Source organism: Parasteatoda tepidariorum, chromosome 8 (assembly GCF_982258835.1).
Source record: "Parasteatoda tepidariorum strain Cologne lab strain chromosome 8, Ptep-v5.0, whole genome shotgun sequence".
Taxonomy (NCBI): Eukaryota; Metazoa; Arthropoda; class Arachnida; order Araneae; family Theridiidae; genus Parasteatoda; species Parasteatoda tepidariorum.
Genome location: NC_141762.1, coordinates 20,268,325 through 20,288,638, shown reverse-complemented (window position 1 = coordinate 20,288,638; position 20,314 = coordinate 20,268,325). Strand labels below are relative to the sequence as shown.

At 28.8% G+C, this 20,314-nt stretch overlaps 2 protein-coding genes across 17 annotated transcripts in view; one reads left to right on the top strand and one right to left on the bottom strand.

Moving 5' to 3' along the window:
• The window catches only part of LOC107444097 (uncharacterized), a 78,173-nt gene extending 76,088 nt beyond the window's left edge, over nucleotides 1-2,085 (top strand). For all 16 annotated transcript variants that reach the window (XM_087149949.1, XM_087149942.1, XM_087149956.1 and 13 more), the window contains 2 exons: nucleotides 1,199-1,297; nucleotides 1,914-2,085. In XM_087149949.1, the coding sequence (XP_087006075.1) occupies nucleotides 1,199-1,297; nucleotides 1,914-1,921 (107 nt within the window). In that variant the 3' untranslated portion in view covers nucleotides 1,922-2,085. The remainder of the gene's footprint in view (nucleotides 1-1,198; nucleotides 1,298-1,913) is intronic.
• A 1,498-nt stretch (nucleotides 2,086-3,583) lies between these two features.
• LOC107444096 (uncharacterized) overlaps nucleotides 3,584-20,314 on the bottom strand; it is a 47,705-nt gene continuing 30,974 nt past the window's right edge. The window contains exons 5-8 of the mRNA XM_043052321.3: nucleotides 18,525-18,720; nucleotides 13,686-13,784; nucleotides 8,730-8,855; nucleotides 3,584-4,078 (exon numbers count right to left, since the gene is read on the bottom strand). Coding sequence (XP_042908255.2) covers nucleotides 3,945-4,078; nucleotides 8,730-8,855; nucleotides 13,686-13,784; nucleotides 18,525-18,720 — 555 coding nt within the window. The 3' untranslated portion in view covers nucleotides 3,584-3,944. The remainder of the gene's footprint in view (nucleotides 4,079-8,729; nucleotides 8,856-13,685; nucleotides 13,785-18,524; nucleotides 18,721-20,314) is intronic.

Here is a 20,314-nt window from a genome sequence, read left to right as displayed (position 1 = left end):
AAGTTGAATTCACCTCGGTGATGTGGGAAAGTACTGATTGTTTCGATTTACGCCCGTTTCTTTTTGGGTTTTTTTAACGCTAAAACTGTTTATAAAAAGTTTTTGTTTTTCAATAATATCATTGATTGAATATGAATTTTTTGAGTGCTTGAAAAGTTTTTAAAAAGTGCTTATTTTTTATTCAAAGATTTGGTTACGCACCCTGCAGTACTAACAACGTTTCTGTGTCCAATTATATCTTTTATTCCAATTAAATCCTGTACCATTTATTTTACTTATTATTAAAACTTTTTCTTTTTAAATTTCTAATGTCTTAACACTAAAGGTCATAAACATGACTTAGTGATTGAAATTTTGTCCCAAAAATTTGATGTTATTTAGTCCTTTTTATTTTACTCTTTCAAGATTTTTCTCATTTTGGTCTATTTTCAAATTTAATGAGCCTTCTATATATTGAACTGAGCTTAATATAATTCAGAATAAATTAGAGAAATTATAGTTTTGACCAGAAAAAAAAAACAATTTCACATTTATATTCATACATTTTCTATGTTTTTTTTTATTGTATGTTTTAATTTTTTAATTTCATCTCTACCAAGTAATTTTAAACATGCATTTTTAAATCAAAAGTAAAGTGTGATTTATTCCCCTTCTCAAGGTTCGATTTCATAATAGCATAAAATCCAAATAAGAGCTTTCAATTAATATGTAAGCGGAATTGTATAAAAAAAATGCATTTGCCAATTGAAAGTCTTCCTGATTGCATCCAATTTATGGAAGGAATAAAATTTTATGTTATACTTTGACTATTTATGCTTCTATTTCACAAGGACTTTTCTTCAACAAAAAAAAAAAATGGTTTTGACAATATGGCATACTTAACAAAAAATGCCTATGAATCAAGATCTATCGAATAATTATTTTAACTTCTGGTATGATTTTGATTGTGAATAGTACCATTTTTTTTAATTATTTAAAAAAATTTACAGTGGCTGTTCCTCTTTAATGATCAACAGCAAGAACCCAATAAAGAATGAAACTTTAAAACATATATCAAACTTTCAAAAAAATTATTTACTGCATTACTCTTCCTTTTTATGCTGTTACTTAAGATTTTTTATTTTTATTGACTTTCTTAAAAAATATACTTGATATGTCTATAAAAAAAATTTTAATATTTATAAATTTTATCTTTCAGCCAATACAGTAACTAGTATGCCAAGTCCTCGTATGACCAGAGGCCGAAAAAAACTTTTCAATACGGAAACTGCTTCATCTCCTAATAAAAAAAATTGGAGTGAGTTTATATATTTATAATAATTATTTTTTAAATTTATTCTAAATCCAGTAATTTTTGAATTGAAAAACATCTTATTTTTCTTAAGAAATATAATTTATATGTAATACTACTTTTTTTTCTTCATCTTTACTCCTTTTAATTTGGTGTGCTTTACAGCTTACATTCTTAAAGTGTTCTTTATATAGTTGAAAGAAAAAATAATTAGAAATGCTGTAAACAAGAACCCAAAAGATCAAGCATCTAATAGCTTTTAATATAATTATCAGATTATCCCATTCTAAGGGCCTTATGCTGATTTGAATAATTAGTGTGGGGTGATGTTTTAAATTACGACTTGTAACAAATAAAGAATAATTAATAATTCGTTTAAATAAACATCTTTTATACTGTTTTGGATTCATGCAAAATATAGGTATCCTAAATCTAGAAAAAATATAATCACTTTAGTTCAGTCAAGAAAGTGATTAATAAATATTTTTTACACCTTTTTAAATAAGAAAAAAAAATAATCATTTGAATAGTTCTTGAGCACCAATGAAAATTTTACTTTTATGAATTTATTCTATAATTTTTATTAGTGATTATCTAAACTTCATTTATTTTTTTCTTTCAGAATACTGATGGTCTACAAATGGATGACATTTGATTTTAAGAATTTATTTATTCGGAATTCGTTTTTTTTTTTATATTCAGAATGCTTTTATATTACCTCGTTCATTATATATATCCCTCATTCATATTGATTTTAATATTTATATATTTGATAATAAATTCCTTTTCTAGAATTGTATTGCTTTTTTATGTGTTTTCTAATTGAATGTAATTAACTAATGTTAAAAGTACTTAAGCTTCTTCTCTTATTTATTCATTAATTTTTTTATTGTGGCCAAAAAGTCTTAAAAATATTTAATGTATCATTGAGATTATAGTCACTGAAGTCAATAAAATTTTCTGTAATTCCTAAGTACATATTCTATTGATTATAAAGTTATGACAATCAAAAAAAAAAGAAAGGATCGTATTGTTATTTTTAGAGCAAGAGAAATTCAATCAGTACAAAATAGCTAATATCTATAAAGTTGAATGACCTCTCTTATGTACTAAATATGAACAGTATACTTGCAATATTTAAAAATTGAAGGCTTGCTAAAAAAATTTAAGATAGCGAGTTTTCAAGGTAATAAGTTCAGGACTAAATATATTGATTAAATGAAGAAAAATATATTCTAAAAAGTAGTCATGAGACATAATAAGCACTTATAAATATATGTGTATTGACGGTTAGCAATAAGTCTAAATGCAGCAATTATAATTTATTTTTAAAAGTAAGACAAAAATATTTAGGATTTAAATAGAAAAGAATAGGTTTACAATAAACTGCCATTGTCAGATTATATTAAAAAACTCCCTTATCATAGTGTGTTGACTTCATTTTCAAAATTGTTTATGATATTGAGAGTATGGTATCCAATTTTTTTATTTGCTTTTCTTATGAATATAATAATTTATATATCCAGTCAAATGAAAGGATTGTAGATGATTCTAGTCAAATGAAGGATTCAAATGAAAATTAATTTAAAAAATTTTTGTATTTATAATGCACTTAAAAATTTAATGTTTTTAAATGTCTATGCAAATTTATAACAAAACAATGCCCTACGAACACATTACAATTTTATTTTGGCTTATGGTTGCACTATTTCAACATCTGGTTTAAATAAGCAGTTTCCATTTTTTTTTCAGCCACAGATCCCTAAATGTTTGACCTTCTTTTAACGTGATCCTGATACTTGTAGAAAACGATTGTAATTATTATTTTGAAAATAATGAATGATTGCACTTTTATTCATTATTTCAAAAACATTTTATGAAGGAAAACTTTCAATCGTAAGACTAATTTTATCAATTGAATTTACTGGTCTTAAAATTAGGTTTTATGTCAGGCAGTTGGAATTTACAGGCCTAGATTAGTATCATTCTAGTTCTCAACTAGATTTTATTGTATACATAAACTGAATTATGGTTTTAATTTAAATAAAAATAGGACAAAAGTAAACATTGACAATAGTTATCAGTTCAAATTATAATTGATGAAAGGGTAATTATATATAAATTTTATTGAAAGGCTTCTTAATTGATTAGGATGTTTTGTAAAATCATGGTAAATAAAAAGTCCTAACTTTCGGAACACCTGTGACCTTTCAAGGAACACTTGGGTTTTGCGGAACACCAATTGGGGACCTCTGGTTTAAATAGTGTTATCCTTTTAGCAATATCCAAGCATTATACAACATGCATCATTTTATTTCCCACAGTTCATACATAACATGCAAAATCACAATATAAAACTTTACACTTCATTCTCAGAATGATGCGCAAATGACATAACCACTATAAACAGTAATAATCTAATCTTCTAATTGTACTCTCTGAGGAAAATTAAGAAATCCTTGTACTTAAGCACTGCTTGAGTTCAATCTCTAATTTCTTCTCTCATGAATAAATATTTAATATCCACCATATTTACACTAAAATCATATGGCGAGTGTTTATTAACATGAATAAGTGCAAAATACTGGTGGGCTGCTTCAATGCAAATGGGTAAGATGATGAGTTGCAGTTCATGAGATGTGTGAAAGAGCTTTCAAGGAAATATTACACCCTCGCACCAGTTCAAGTCAGCCGGTCTCAAGATCCAATCTATAACATGGACTACACCATTCTTTGTTGGGATGTCTGCCTTGAAAACGGGTGAGTTGTTAGCATCTACAAGTCGCCCTGAAAGTAAAACAATAAGCTTCAACTTCACAATAATGGTATTTCTTCTCTACAAACTTGGATTGGCTTTATAAATTTCAAGAATGAGGTGTTTATCGAAATTGCAGGTAGTAATTTTGATAAATTTTACCTCGTTTGTAAATATAACTTCAAATTAAGGATTTTAACTAAAGTTTTGTTATTACTGAAATGCATTAAAAATATCTATTACTATTCAGAATTATAAATTTGAAAATCTGATAAATGTATTTAAAAAAAAAAATTGAGTTTTAAAGTCATTAATTTATTAACCAGTTTATAACTGCTATCTAGTTTATATAATATTATTAATTTCCGAGTTATTTAATATATAATTTTTAAATCAAAATTGAAAAAAAAAACAATTAAAATCAAATTTTGTATGAAATTAAAAGACCTTCAATATTTTATGTAAATTAGTATAGTAAAGCCCTATTTTAATTTTTGAAATATAAAAATTTTTTATTAACACTACTAAATATAGCAAATATCATACTAAATATATAGACTACTGTAAGTCACATTGAATTCACAATTACAAACAGCATCTTAATGTTTATAATCATATACTGTCAAGTATAAATACTCAAACAGGTTCTTAAATATATTTAGATTTTGCAAATTTATATAAATTTAAAATAAATTATACAACAAATTATTTACACCATTAGCTTGTGAAGAGTCATAGCAGAAAGAAGTATGTTAGTTTCTGTCTTTATTTTCAAATAAATTGAAAACTTTTTAGTTAAGAAACTATATGGAACTGAAAACTACACTGGTTATCATAAATTAAGGAAAAATCACAAAAATAGCGATAACTCTTTCAAAAGTAAGCCAAACCGTGCAAAATTTGCATATGTTGTCCACTAAGAGTAGCTGAGTAAAATTGCAATATGCAAATTAGTGGCGCTGCACTCGGCTTACGTCATCTGCCTGGAGCATAAAAGTCCAAGTTTGAGAGAAAGCACACAAATTTTACTGTGATTGCGACATTGAAAATCTGAGATAGCCAATTCGTAATAATGACCTCTAGGCATCATTTGCCTGAAGAACTACGATGGAGAGCCATCGGGAGACTAGAGGCAGGGCAGAGTCAATCAGAAGTGGCCAGATGGCTAAATGTGAGTCCATCTGTGGTTCATAGACTTTGGAGGCAATTTCAAACCACAGATTCGGCATCTAGGAGGTTCAGTCAAGGACGGCCAACTGTTACGACCAGTGCCGATGACCGATATTTGACATTAAGTGCACGCAGGAATAGAACCGCTACTCCGACACATCTTAGATCCTCTCTTGCTGCAGCCACCGGAAGGTTGGTGTCAACGTCAACTGTGTGCAGAAGGCTCCACGAAGGTGGTCTGTATGCGAGACGACCAGCCATTTGCGTGCCGCTCACATCACGCCATAGGAGAGACCGTTTGCAGTGGGCCCGACAACATGTCCACTGGACGTCAGATCAATGGAGGCCTGTTCTCTTTACGGATGAGTCCAGGTTTAGTCTAGAAAGTGACAGTAGACGTTATTTGATATGGAGAGAACCTGGGACCCGTTATCATCCATCAAACATCCGTGAAAGAGATGCATACGGAAGAGGCAGTGTCTGTGTTTGGGGAGGCATATCCTTAGGAGGGCGCACATACCTCCATGTCTTTCCAAGGGGAACCGTGAATGCTCAGGTTTATCGAGACAACATCCTTGATGCTTATGTGCGCCCATATGCCGGGGCAATTGGTGATTGCTTCCTGTTACAGGACGATAATGCAAGACCACACAGAGCTCGCATTGTTGATGATTATCTTCAACAGGAAACAATTACTCGCATGGAGTGGCCAGCTCGATCCCCGGACTTGAATCCTATCGAGCACGTTTGGGATGCTCTAGGGAGGCGTGTATCTGCCATCAATCCGCCCCCTCTGACCCTTGCCACGCTTGCAACTGCTTTACAAGAGCAATGGCTCTCACTTCCTATTGAACTGATAGACCGCATAATTGAAAGCATCACACATCGCTGTTTGTGCTGTATTGCTTCTAGAGGCAATCATATTCCATATTAAAGGTACTTTTTCTATTGCAAACCGATACTTCCAATTTGTTTATTTTATACATGTGCTAATTTCTATACTACTATTAATGTCTGATAATTTCTTTTTATGTTGTTTAATACCTTACTATGTGTTGTATATTGTGGGTAAGTTTCATAAAATTCCATGTGTAATTTCTTGAGTTATCGCGATTTTTGTGAATTTTCCTTAATTTATGATAACCAGTGTACATTGAACATAGTTTCAAAAGAAAGCATTGTGGAAATTTAAAAAAATATCATTGTAAATTCCTATCCAACTAAGGCTAGGATAGGGTCAAACCATGGAACCACCGATCTTCTCTCCAAATGGCGTATTCAAGCATTGTGTTTGTGAACAATTTGCTATTTAATGTAAATAATTGTATAGCTTTTTTAAAAGAATTTATTTTAAGCTGACATCACATGATTGTAAAGTGCACTGAGTAATATTTATATAAACTGAAATTTCTATTAAAAAAAATAAATTGAAAGCATAATGCTGTGAAAATTGTGTTTTGAGGTCATTAATTTTTTTACCTAGGCAATGCTCTTTTTCCTAAGGTATAAAATATTTTGGTTATTGTGAAATATATATTTCATGAAAATAAACTGAATTAATTTTTTTATATTGACAGCCATGGTAAACTGCAAGTTTCGGACAAATAGTTGTAATTAAGGAATGATTTATAAAACTGAAACTATTATAAACCTAAAATTTTATAATCACAAGACTCACTATTAGCACTAGAAAAACTAGACTTAGTATATACCGGGATGAGATTTTTCCGCTTTTTAGCGGATTTCCGCATTTTTCACTTTTATCTCTTGAATTTCAGCTTTTTTTATCAAAAATTCAGATTTTCTAAAAATTTCACTTTTTCTTATAAGTATTTCGCTTTTTCAGAACATTCACCGATTTTAAAAGAGAAACAGAAAATTCAAACTACATAGCTACCAATCCTTTCTCATTTTTACTTATTTTAGCTATTTTCTCCCTTTTACACGCAGCAGATAAGATTTTCCGAATTTTTTTCCCGCCCTCCAGATAGATCCTATTTTCGTAGTTCAAGCGACGCTGCTTCTGACAAGCCTTTTAGAGGTCCCAAGCCTGGAATCTGCTAATATCTCGATTCTTATTCACACGATTTTAATATCAAACATAGCTTTTCACATTTGCGTGTTGCGATTCTTATTTATGAGATTCATATTGTAGTCTAATCCAGTGATTCTCAACCTTTTTTTGGGGGCGGCACACTTTTAACAATATCGAAATTTGACGGCACACAATTAAAAAAAATTCGTTTAAAAGTTTACATACCTATAATACACTGCGTTAAATAGTTTGTGATAATAATTTTGAATGTGAAATAAAATAATATGTACTACAAAAGCACGTTTATTAAGGGATTAATTATTTCTCTCGACTAATCTTTTATTGGTTAGTAACAGTTATTTATTTTTCTTTGACTAGTTATTAATTGTTAGCTTGTTTTCTATAGCGATTAACTGTTATTTTTGTGATTTCTTGTCAACTAGTTTTTTTGCTGATTGTTAATTGTTAGCTTATTTTTTGGTTAATTTTCCTTTGTTAATTTGTTTTTATAACTTATAATTGCATAACTTACTTTAATGATTAGCTTTTATTTAAGTTTGAAAGTCAATATTTAGTTTTCTTTCCTTTGTTAATTAATAATTTTAATAATCATTAAATTCCTCACTTAGTTCACCATTTTTTTAAATTGTCAGAGACAAGACAATCGCCGCCAAAGATGTTCACACGGTTAAAGCAAGGAAAAATTATAAAATGTGTATATATTTATATAACACTTTATATATATACACTTTTCTTTAATTTAAACTTTACTCGTAATAAAAAAAAAGCAATATAATTTTTATTGTATCATTTCTAATATTTGGCGGCACATTTTTAGAATTTGGTGGCACACAAAAGTGCCGCGGCACAGTGGTTGAGAATCACTGGTCTAATCTAACTAGAGCCCTCTGAAACATATCAATAACAGTGAAGTAGAAATATATAGTAACTACTTAATATACAAAAATTGCTCTTTTAGTTTGAAAAAATACATGACAATCAGCAACTGTTTAGATAATTGTTTTTTATTTGATAAGAATTTTGCATTTTATAGCATAAATAACAGCAATTATAAATAAAATTTTGATGATCAGTTAATTAACTCATATTACCTTAAACTGTCTGGAATTTATTATTAAAGGGTTGCGCTTGCATAAAATTTACTATAGTGAAAATTCAGCTTTTTTGGCTAATCTCATCCCTGTATATACCTATATTGCCCGAAAGCAGTCAAAGTGACTAGATTGTGAAGGAATAACTAATGTGTAAAGAAATTTGTTTAAAATTAATTTTTTATATTCACAGTTATATAACAAGTTATTAGTTGTAAATATTAGCAATAAAAAAATTATATGTTGCATAAAAAGTTACAAAATTCTAAGAAAATGTGTATACATCATTATTTTTCTAAATAAAATTAAAGCGCAGTCAAAATGACTTCCTTGGGCAATCTAGTGTTAAAAGGAATGAGAACTCACTGTAACAACCATCTACTCGAACACCCACTCTGATAGGTTGCCTCTGATGAAGTGTTGTAAGGTATTGACCATCTTTTAAATCACCGCTAAAGAAGGCACCTTGTACAACATGATAATCTAAAAATTCTGTTCAAAAAGAGTATATATTAGTATTTGGTAGAACAATTTGCTTCTATTTTAAACCTTATTTTATCTATGAGCTCAATTTGAATAGTTCTTACATAACAGAGAATTTGGCCATAACAATTCCTTCCTATTTCCACCACATTTAAGCAAACCTTACAACTACTCAAACTGAAGAGAAAATTTGAGCGTGCTAATTGGATGTTTTGTCACTGTGACATAGATCCAATTTCATCTCGCGACAAAAAGAAAACCAATTAGCTCGCTTAAAATCATTCCAGCAGTTGTAAGGTTTTTCATACCTCCCTCAACTGTCAGAAGGGGTGGAGAAGAGAAAGGAAATTTCTAAATATTATTTTAATAATTTTTGTTTTATTTTCACAACTAAACTGATGATGGATATTTACTCTATATGGAAGTGTCTTTCGATACATGTAAAATGCAAGGCAGCCATCCTATCACAATTTAAGATCTAAAGCGTACGGTTATTTACTGCCTTTCATACAAATATACCTATGACTGCTGAATTGAATTTCAAGCTAAAAATTGTAGCAATTATGAGGATTCAATAACACTGCAGGGTAGCCACAGGCGACTATTTGCTACTATTTTCAGCCTTAGGCGACTTTTTTTGCCTGAAAAGGCTAAAAAAGCAACTATTTTCAGGAATAGGCGACTATTAGGAGACTTTTTTACTCTTAGCGAAGTTATTTCGCATAAATGAACGATAATAAAAGAAAGCAAACTTTTATACAATTATTTATGTCCAAAAATTTAAATTTCCATTAGATTTAATAAAGTATACTTGTTATTTTTTCTCTCCGAGGGGCAGTTTTGTCATTTTTAATTGTTTTTTTCCTTCTATTAACATTCATATTTTATTGTAATTCGACTCTTATTTAGGTACCTATTTTCTAAGATGTATACCTTTTTATATTTGTACGAAACTTTTTTGTACAAATATAAAAAGGTATACATTTTGAATTGGAGCATAGATAGGACTGGGCTATAAATCGATGTATCGCGAAATATCGATTTAACGCATATATCGATAGACCGATGTAGTGACTTTCGTTTTAGGCGATGCTTCAGAAATTTGATTTAAACAGCCGGAATAAGGCTACGATCGCGGTTTAACTATTTAATATGCAAGGATCCTTGACTAGGCTAGCGCTGTTACCACACTGACGAAGACGATTTTAATTTCGTCTTGCTGCAGATATGTAGATAGCGTTTTGCTATAAAGACGATGTTAGTTTCGTGATGTTGAATGACGAAGAGCGAATTGAATCCCAGTTACGTGCGAGGATCAGCGTTGTTACGTAGAACGCAATGCACAGTTTCTTTATGTCCATTTTTGTCTTTTAGATTTTACGTTTTTTGAAAATTATTTTCAATGGGACTCAAGTCACTTTGCAATTGTTGTGCATTTTATTTTGTCAGAAATAATTGTCAGGTTCTTTGTAAATTATTTTCAGTCAGACTTACCAACAGATATACCATTTTTTTTTTTTCTGTCTGGGTTTAACAATTCTTGTCAATTATTTTTAGTAGACCTGCGGTTATTTTGCGATTGCTGCACAATCGCTGTTATCTTAAATTTTCGTTCTGAACTCAATAGATCAATGAAACGAAAATATAAATAAAAAAAGATTTTTATTGATTTTTTTCCATTATTGTTTTTCATTTTAAGCGATACAATTTAATAGGGGTATTTCGTATTTAACTTTGTTATACAAAGTTCGTTTTTTTTAAATCTATTAAATGTAGGTAAGTATAATAATTTAATTATTGTTAAACCAATAAATGTCCAATCGTTTTTAACTATAAAAAAATTACAACAAAGCTTACATTTATTGAGTTTGCTTTTATTTTTGAGAAAATAAAAACGAAGTTTAAAAAATTTGGCTATTAGTTAAAAAAAAAAAGAAGAAAATAATTTTTTTTAATTAAATAAAGAGTTTAGTAATGTTTTGTCGCTTTTTTAATAATTTGACATAAGTACTTAATTTTTTTTATTAAAATTCTTTCAATATTTGTTTGTTTTATAATTTGTTAGATAGTCAGTATCATTTTTAAACAAATAAATCTTTAGTCGATTTTATTTTCAAAGAAAATAATAATAAATAAGTATTTCTTAGGTACAGAATTTGACTATTAGTTAATACTACCTTTTATTATTTTAAATAATTAAATAAAAAAGGGTCTAATGATGCTTTAAAAGCATGGTTTTTTTCCAACAAATAATTTTAAAAAAATGTTTTTTTCTAAAGTGAACATTTCTTTGGTTTGTTTTCCACTTTCGTTTTTTTTATTTTTCATTGCATGTAGGTAAAATATTTTTTTACAGTATTATTATTTTTAAAACAATAAATCTTAAATTATTTTTAATTCAAGAAAAATGAAATAAAGCTTGGGGTCATAGTAGAATATGTTTAGAATTAATATTTTCTTTCGTAATAGATTCATTTCTTTTCATTAATCTTTGATTGATTGAAAGATTTCCCATAGGTAATTTTTGAACGTACGCTAAATCGCGATACATCACTTTAACGCGATGTCTAACTGACGATGTATCACAATTTAAAATTTCTGACATCACCCAATCCTAGTCATAGTATTTTTCAATTAAGCTATAATTTTCGATAGATTTTTGTTCCTGTTCAGGCAACTATTTTCATGCTTGAGGCTACTAAAAGCAACTATTTTGGTTCGTTTTTTACTGTGGCAGCCCTACACTGCAATTTATAATTACAGTGAGAAAAAAAAAATTTTTTTTTAGAGCACAGAGAGAATATTAAGACAAAATTCAAATTAGACTTAGCATAACCAAAGAGTAGAAGTTATACACCATAAAATAATTTGATACAGTTGGCGAAGGTTTAAAAATTCAAATATAATTATCCTTATTACCCAACTAAAAACATACATATTTTACCAGTTAACTCTTGTTTCTTTAAATGTATTTCTACGTGGAGGACAACAACAAACTCACACCAACATCGGTGTTTTCAGAAAAAATAATTCAAGTATGGTGTGAATGCATGTGAGATTGGTGTAAGTTTTTTCCACTTTAGGTGATTAGATTTAAATTACACCCCTTAAATTGTATATGAAAGCTTGATTTGGTGTTAAACTTGAAAAGAAGTGTTCCTTTACACAATTTTATGGAGGGGGGGGGTTCTTTTTCTACATCATAGTCGAAAAAATATTACACCATAATTTTTATAATGTACCTTTTTGAAACTTTAAAGATATGAAATGCCGGATATGTACCTTTTCTGGTATTTAAATTGTCATCTCAATATAAACTACGAAAATAAATAAGAGTAAATTATTTACGAGTAAAAGCTAAATTCCCTCAACTGTCGGAATGACTTTTAAAAAACACAACGTGCTGATAAATGAAAAAGGAATATCAAAACGTGCAGAAACGACATTACGTTCTGGTCTCCCTACTGTAAATATTCTTTATTAAAAATCTTTCGAAGTAATAAATAAACTTCTTGTGAATTGTTGCCTCTTAATAAGTTACGACAAGACTATTTTACTTAATTATATGTTTTTCTTAATTTAATTATTTGTACAGCTGACCCTATTCTGAGGTTACGACTATCAATGTTCAACTCTGTAACCTTATAATTTTGAACCTAACCCAGAAAATAAGTTAAATACTGGATTAAGTATTGAGAGAAATTTGCCTTCTTAGAGAACTTTTAGATGGAACTAACTCGCATTTGTGTTGCATGGAGAGAAAAACTACGAAAACCTTCCATGGTTAGTCTGACGGCAAGGGGACTCTAACCCATGATTCGTCTAACACTGAGGATATTTTATGTCGGCACTATAGTCTGGTTAAGCCAGATATGGAATTCGTATCAACCAGCCACCGCTGGAGTTCAAATCCGAATCACCTCATTGGAGGGCAAACGTTCTAATCCCTGAGCCACGACGACCATTAATTACTCATTGATAGAAGTATGACAATAATATTTTATGTTCCATATTTTATTTCACTTATTGTACTTTTACTACTGCCTTAAATATACAAATAAGCCTATGTATATCAAATCATACAATTTAACTCCTTAATAATTTTCTTTTTTGAAGTCAAATGTTTATCCCAATAAGGCTTTATCAACTTATGTTTGATGAAACTCTGAGCATTTCATCAACCAAATTCAGTCACACTTATGTGAAAATTTCCTGAAAAGGCCGTTTATCCCATACTCAATTCCATATAATTACTCTATATTGCACACTTAGTCGAGATGGCTCAGGGGTTGAGGCGATTGCCTCCCGGTCAGGTGACCTATGCTCGAATACAAGCGATGGCTGATCGATCCGAACTCTACACCCACAGTCCTGATGTAAAATAACCCCTGTGGTAGACACGCATCATGAGATAGAGTCCTCTGCTGTCGGAAAAACCATATGTGGTTTTCCTCTCTATGTAACGCAAATATGGGTTAATTCTGTCAAAAAGCATAATCTCTTAATACTTGATCCAGGAGTTCCCTTTTCTGGATTGAGTGCAAAATTACAATGCTACGGAGTTGAACATTGGTAGCAGTAAAATCAGATTTGTGTAGGCTGTTTAACTCAGGTTATAAAATAAAATTAAAAAAATATTGCAAACCTAATAAATAAATAAAAAATTATTTTATTATTAAAACATGGGTTCGGTTTTAACACCATTCTTGCGCAATCACTCTGAATACGCAAATCAGTTGTGTAAGGTTCCCATTAAGAAATAAATGGCACTAAAAATTATTTGCTTTTCAATTTTTTTTTCTTTCCTTGAATGTATTTATTCAAGCTTTAACCACATACCTCTTAACAGAGTGACGTTTTCTTTAAGAACATTTAATTCATCCGAAGGAATTTTAGTCAAAGCTTCATTGCTGGGTAAAAAGACAGTGTATGGACCATCTGAAATAAATAAAAAATTGCTATCATTACTATAATAACATTTTTAAGTTAAATCTATTTTAAACTTTTTTATTTTCGTAGCAAATTGGAAGGGGCAGTACTCATTGAATACTTCAGGTTAAAACATATCCAGATATCATTAAAATTAATGGCTGATTTCTGAATATATAGTTCGCTAAAAGAAAAACGGACCACTCTGAATAACTTTTGATCTAATCTTCACGTTCTGGGACTTAATCTTAATCGTTCGAGGGGGTGACCTCAAATATGATAATTAATTAGTGCTGACGATATTTTAAGTTACGAAATCACACACAAAAACGAACTTTAATTTTACTTTTTGCGTATTTCGCCGTATCTCGAAAACTTTTTAAGAAAATTAAAAAAGCATATGTTAGTAATTATTTATTATACTTTATTATTTCATTTCATAGATATCGAATTTTATAAAAGTCGTTTATTTAAAATTCGATATCTCAGGAACTATTCAACCGCTTTTACTTAAATATTAAATATTTTAAGTTACGAAATCACACACAAAAACGAACTTTAATTTTACTTTTTGCGTATTTCGCCGTATCTCGAAAACTTTTTAAGAAAATTAAAAAAGCATATGTTAGTAATTATTTATTATACTTTATTATTTCATTTCATAGATATCGAATTTTATAAAAGTCGTTTATTTAAAATTCGATATCTCAGGAACTATTCAACCGCTTTTACTTAAATATTAAATATTTTAAGTTACGAAATCACACACAAAAACGAACTTTAATTTTACTTTTTGCGTATTTCGCCGTATCTCGAAAACTTTTTAAGAAAATTAAAAAGCATATGTTAGTAATTATTTATTATACTTTATTATTTCATTTCATAGATATCGAATTTTATAAAAGTCGTTTATTTAAAATTCGATATCTCAGGAACTATTCAACCGCTTTTACTTAAATATTAAATATTTTAAGTTACGAAATCACACACAAAAACGAACTTTAATTTTACTTTTTGCGTATTTCGCCGTATCTCGAAAACTTTTTAAGAAAATTAAAAAGCATATGTTAGTAATTATTTATTATACTTTATTATTTCATTTCATAGATATCGAATTTTATAAAAGTCGTTTATTTAAAATTCGATATCTCAGGAACTATTCAACCGCTTTTACTTAAATATTAAATATTTTAAGTTACGAAATCACACACAAAAACGAACTTTAATTTTACTTTTTGCGTATTTCGCCGTATCTCGAAAACTTTTTAAGAAAATTAAAAAAGCATATGTTAGTAATTATTTATTATACTTTATTATTTCATTTCATAGATATCGAATTTTATAAAAGTCGTTTATTTAAAATTCGATATCTCAGGAACTATTCAACCGCTTTTACTTAAATATTAAATATTTTAAGTTACGAAATCACACACAAAAACGAACTTTAATTTTACTTTTTGCGTATTTCGCCGTATCTCGAAAACTTTTTAAGAAAATTAAAAAGCATATGTTAGTAATTATTTATTATACTTTATTATTTCATTTCATAGATATCGAATTTTATAAAAGTCGTTTATTTAAAATTCGATATCTCAGGAACTATTCAACCGCTTTTACTTAAATATTAAATATTTTAAGTTACGAAATCACACACAAAAACGAACTTTAATTTTACTTTTTGCGTATTTCGCCGTATCTCGAAAACTTTTTAAGAAAATTAAAAAGCATATGTTAGTAATTATTTATTATACTTTATTATTTCATTTCATAGATATCGAATTTTATAAAAGTCGTTTATTTAAAATTCGATATCTCAGGAACTATTCAACCGCTTTTACTTAAATATTAAATATTTTAAGTTACGAAATCACACACAAAAACGAACTTTAATTTTACTTTTTGCGTATTTCGCCGTATCTCGAAAACTTTTTAAGAAAATTAAAAAGCATATGTTAGTAATTATTTATTATACTTTATTATTTCATTTCATAGATATCGAATTTTATAAAAGTCGTTTATTTAAAATTCGATATCTCAGGAACTATTCAACCGCTTTTACTTAAATATTAAATATTTTAAGTTACGAAATCACACACAAAAACGAACTTTAATTTTACTTTTTGCGTATTTCGCCGTATCTCGAAAACTTTTTAAGAAAATTAAAAAGCATATGTTAGTAATTATTTATTATACTTTATTATTTCATTTCATAGATATCGAATTTTATAAAAGTCGTTTATTTAAAATTCGATATCTCAGGAACTATTCAACCGCTTTTACTTAAATATTAAATATTTTAAGTTACGAAATCACACACAAAAACGAACTTTAATTTTACTTTTTGCGTATTTCGCCGTATCTCGAAAACTTTTTAAGAAAATTAAAAAGCATATGTTAGTAATTATTTATTATACTTTATTATTTCATTTCATAGATATCGAATTTTATAAAAGTCGTTTATTTAAAATTCGATATCTCAGGAACTATTCAACCGCTTTTACTTAAATATTAAATATTTTAAGTTACGAAATCACACACAAAAACGAACTTTAATTTTACTTTTTGCGTATTTCGCCGTATCTCGAAAACTTTTTAAGAAAATTAAAAAAGCATATGTTAGTAATTATTTATTATACTTTATTATTTCATTTCATAGATATCGAATTTTATAAAAGTCGTTTATTTAAAATTCGATATCTCAGGAACTATTCAACCGCTTTTACTTAAATATTAAATATTTTAAGTTACGAAATCACACACAAAAACGAACTTTAATTTTACTTTTTGCGTATTTCGCCGTATCTCGAAAACTTTTTAAGAAAATTGAAAAGCATATGTTAGTAATTATTTATTATACTTTATTATTTCATTTCATAGATATCGAATTTTATAAAAGTCGTTTATTTAAAATTCGATATCTCAGGAACTATTCAACCGCTTTTACTTAAATATTAAATATTTTAAGTTACGAAATCACACACAAAAACGAACTTTAATTTTACTTTTTGCGTATTTCGCCGTATCTCGAAAACTTTTTAAGAAAATTAAAAAGCATATGTTAGTAATTATTTATTATACTTTATTATTTCATTTCATAGATATCGAATTTTATAAAAGTCGTTTATTTAAAATTCGATATCTCAGGAACTATTCAACCGCTTTTACTTAAATATTAAATATTTTAAGTTACGAAATCACACACAAAAACGAACTTTAATTTTACTTTTTGCGTATTTCGCCGTATCTCGAAAACTTTTTAAGAAAATTAAAAAAGCATATGTTAGTAATTATTTATTATACTTTATTATTTCATTTCATAGATATCGAATTTTATAAAAGTCGTTTATTTAAAATTCGATATCTCAGGAACTATTCAACCGCTTTTACTTAAATATTAAATATTTTAAGTTACGAAATCACACACAAAAATGAACTTTAATTTTACTTTTTGCGTATTTCGCCGTATCTCGAAAACTTTTTAAGAAAATTAAAAAGCATATGTTAGTAATTATTTATTATACTTTATTATTTCATTTCATAGATATCGAATTTTATAAAAGTTGTTTATTTAAAATTCGATATCTCAGGAACTATTCAACCGCTTTTACTTAAATTTTGCATTTTAACATGTAAAATTACTTACTTTAAAATGATGTAAAAATTTTTATACCTTACAATTCAAAATTTGTTCGACTATTATTAAATAAAATAATAAATATTTACTAAGGTTTGTTTTTTGCAGGGAATTATCTTCGGATATACGAATTTTATAATTCTGTGCAAAAAGTTTTCAATTCGCTTAAAAAGTTCTCGAGATAGGGCGAAGTACGCAAAAAGTAAAATTAACATTAAGAGGTCCAAACTTTGGATAGCTCTCCTGACCAAACTATAGGGCTATATTTCCCAGATTGCTGGGACAGAAACAGTCGAAAAAAAGGTATGTTTATTCAGAGAAAGTGCATTTTTGTGACTGATTTCGTAATTTAACATGTAGTTTGCTGTAAATAATTAGCGTATTTGAAGTCCCACCCATCCTAAAACGTGAAGATCCGATCATTAGATTGTAGGTTATTTAGAGTGGTCCTTTTTTTGGCACACTGTATATTCATACTTAATCAATATACGATCATCTTTACATATTTGTTTTCAACAGTTCAAACAACTAAGGTTGGTATCAACTTTTAAAACTAGAACTTAGCACCAAAATTTAAACTACTTTTTCTATGAAGGAATTTTTCCAAATGGTAATCTGTTTTTTAAAAAAAAATAAATAGCGTTTTATGATTTCAAAAAAAAAAATTTTTTTAATTGGTGTTTATTAGTTATAATTATATCTTCGTTCCAATGAAGGTTAAAAATGGCTCAACAAAAACATAAAGAACTGGTGTCTAGATTTTGCCCCAGAGTACCTACATAGGCTCGGGCAATTTTAAATGTCTTACTTACGATAAATAGCCGCTAAAAAACATAGTCTTAATCGAATCAATCAATATAAGGCTCAATAAAGAAGCTATAAAATTTTGGGAGAATCGAACAAGTCTAAATAGAACTTATCTAGACAAAATATTGGCTGATAATGGCCCCTCTAGCACTTATTCGGCCAAGATTCGTGAATATTGGTCCTATGATCACTATACTTGAACTCTTTGTTACAGCAAGCCCTTAAATTATACCTCTTAATTAATTTGTCATTGCAGTAAAAAAAAAAAAAATCTGATTTCATATAGCATAATGTATTTATTTTCTTACCATCTCGCATTGTGTCCAGTAACTTAGTGACGTCGGCTAAAGTAAGGAAGCCGTCGTACTTATTGCATGTCCGCAGGGTGCTAATAATGTCTTGGTCAGCAACTGGACATAGAGTACCATCAATGACATGAATGAGCCCTCCCTTGGGTGCAGTGACGTCGCCATAGATAATACGATGACCATTGATAGTGACAGCCTGTTTAGAGAGAAAATTTAAATGACATATAGTTATAGCTAATCGAATCAAAGTATGAAATTGATTTAAACAAGTTTTATGATAAAAATTTTAGAATAAAACTTTAAAATAAATAAAAGTAGCTAAAACCAAATTTGTCTTATGTAAACAATTTACATAGAAAGTTAGACACCAAAAATAAACAAAACGAAATTTGAAAGACATGTATGTTAGCAAAAATAGCACTTTATCAGAGGACACACAGTCTGCTGACGCACTGGATCCTTTCTGTAGTCTTAACCCAAAAGCTGACTGTGAGTTTTCTGTAGTCAGTGGTTAAACCAAAAGCTGAGCATGTCTTTAAAATTTCGTTTTGCTTATTTTTGGTGTCTAACTTTTTATGTAAACTGTTATAGCTGTAATTCTTTTACTTTTTAAAAAGAAAGTTAACTTTTTTTGCACTTATTTTATATGAAATACATTGAAAATCATCCTTTATACTCGATGCACCTTGAAAAGCAATGAAACATTAATAATACTTCCAAAATAAAAAGATTTTATATAAATTTTAAAAAATGCGGAAATAATAAAATTTTTTGAGCAAATAATTTTTAAAGAAAGTGCTAGCTCAGGATCATTTTCTTATTATAATAACCAACTTAATTGGACCTAAGTAAAAATATGTCGAAAACATCAACAGTATTATTTTCAAAGTTCTGGAATGAGTGTATGTATCAAAACTAAAATAAGAAAAATAATACAATTTTTGAGTTTAAAGAGATGTTTTCGGAATCGTTTTCTCATATGTATGAACAATAGTGAAAATATATCAAGAACGCAACCAATTATTTTCGAGGTTTATACGTATTACCGTTCTAATAGGTGTAAAGTGTTGTTGCTATCAGCGTTTGTTAATCAATTTTGTGTAATTGTTATTATCTGCAATATTAATTGGGGTGATTCAGTTAAAGTTCCTGCAGAGGTGATCCAATGGAATGGATCCGGGCAATACTCCCACATCCACCATAACATAGCTAATCCTCGATCGAACTAAACTAATAAACCAATTATAAAGTGTGCGGAAAAGAAACCATTTTGAATAACTTTTGATAGAATGATCGGATTTTCCCAATGACCGGGCAAAGACTCAATTTTAGTAGATCGAGGGACTTACCTTAAATATACTGATTCATTTATGCAGAGAACGTACGAAAGTGCATGCGAAAACCCACTTTCTTTGAATAAATGTACCTTTTTCTCGAAATATACAGATTTCTGAATCCGATGGGGGTAGCAGCAATATTTAAATTTATTTTATAACCGTCGTTGAACTGCAGACCCAATTTTGTGTTTACGACTACCGATGTTCAACTCCACACCCTCTTAATTTTGAACCAAATCTAGAAAACAAGGGAACTACATGATTGGGAGAAACTTGGTTTTCGCTGAGGACTTTTTGATAGAACTAAACCCGTATTTGCGTTACATGGCGAAGAAAACCACGAAAACCTCCTAGGGTTAATTTGACTGCAAGGGGACTCTAAACACATTATCCGTCTACCACAGAAGATATTTTAAGCCAGCACTGCGGTTGGCGGGAGCCGGGTGCGAAATT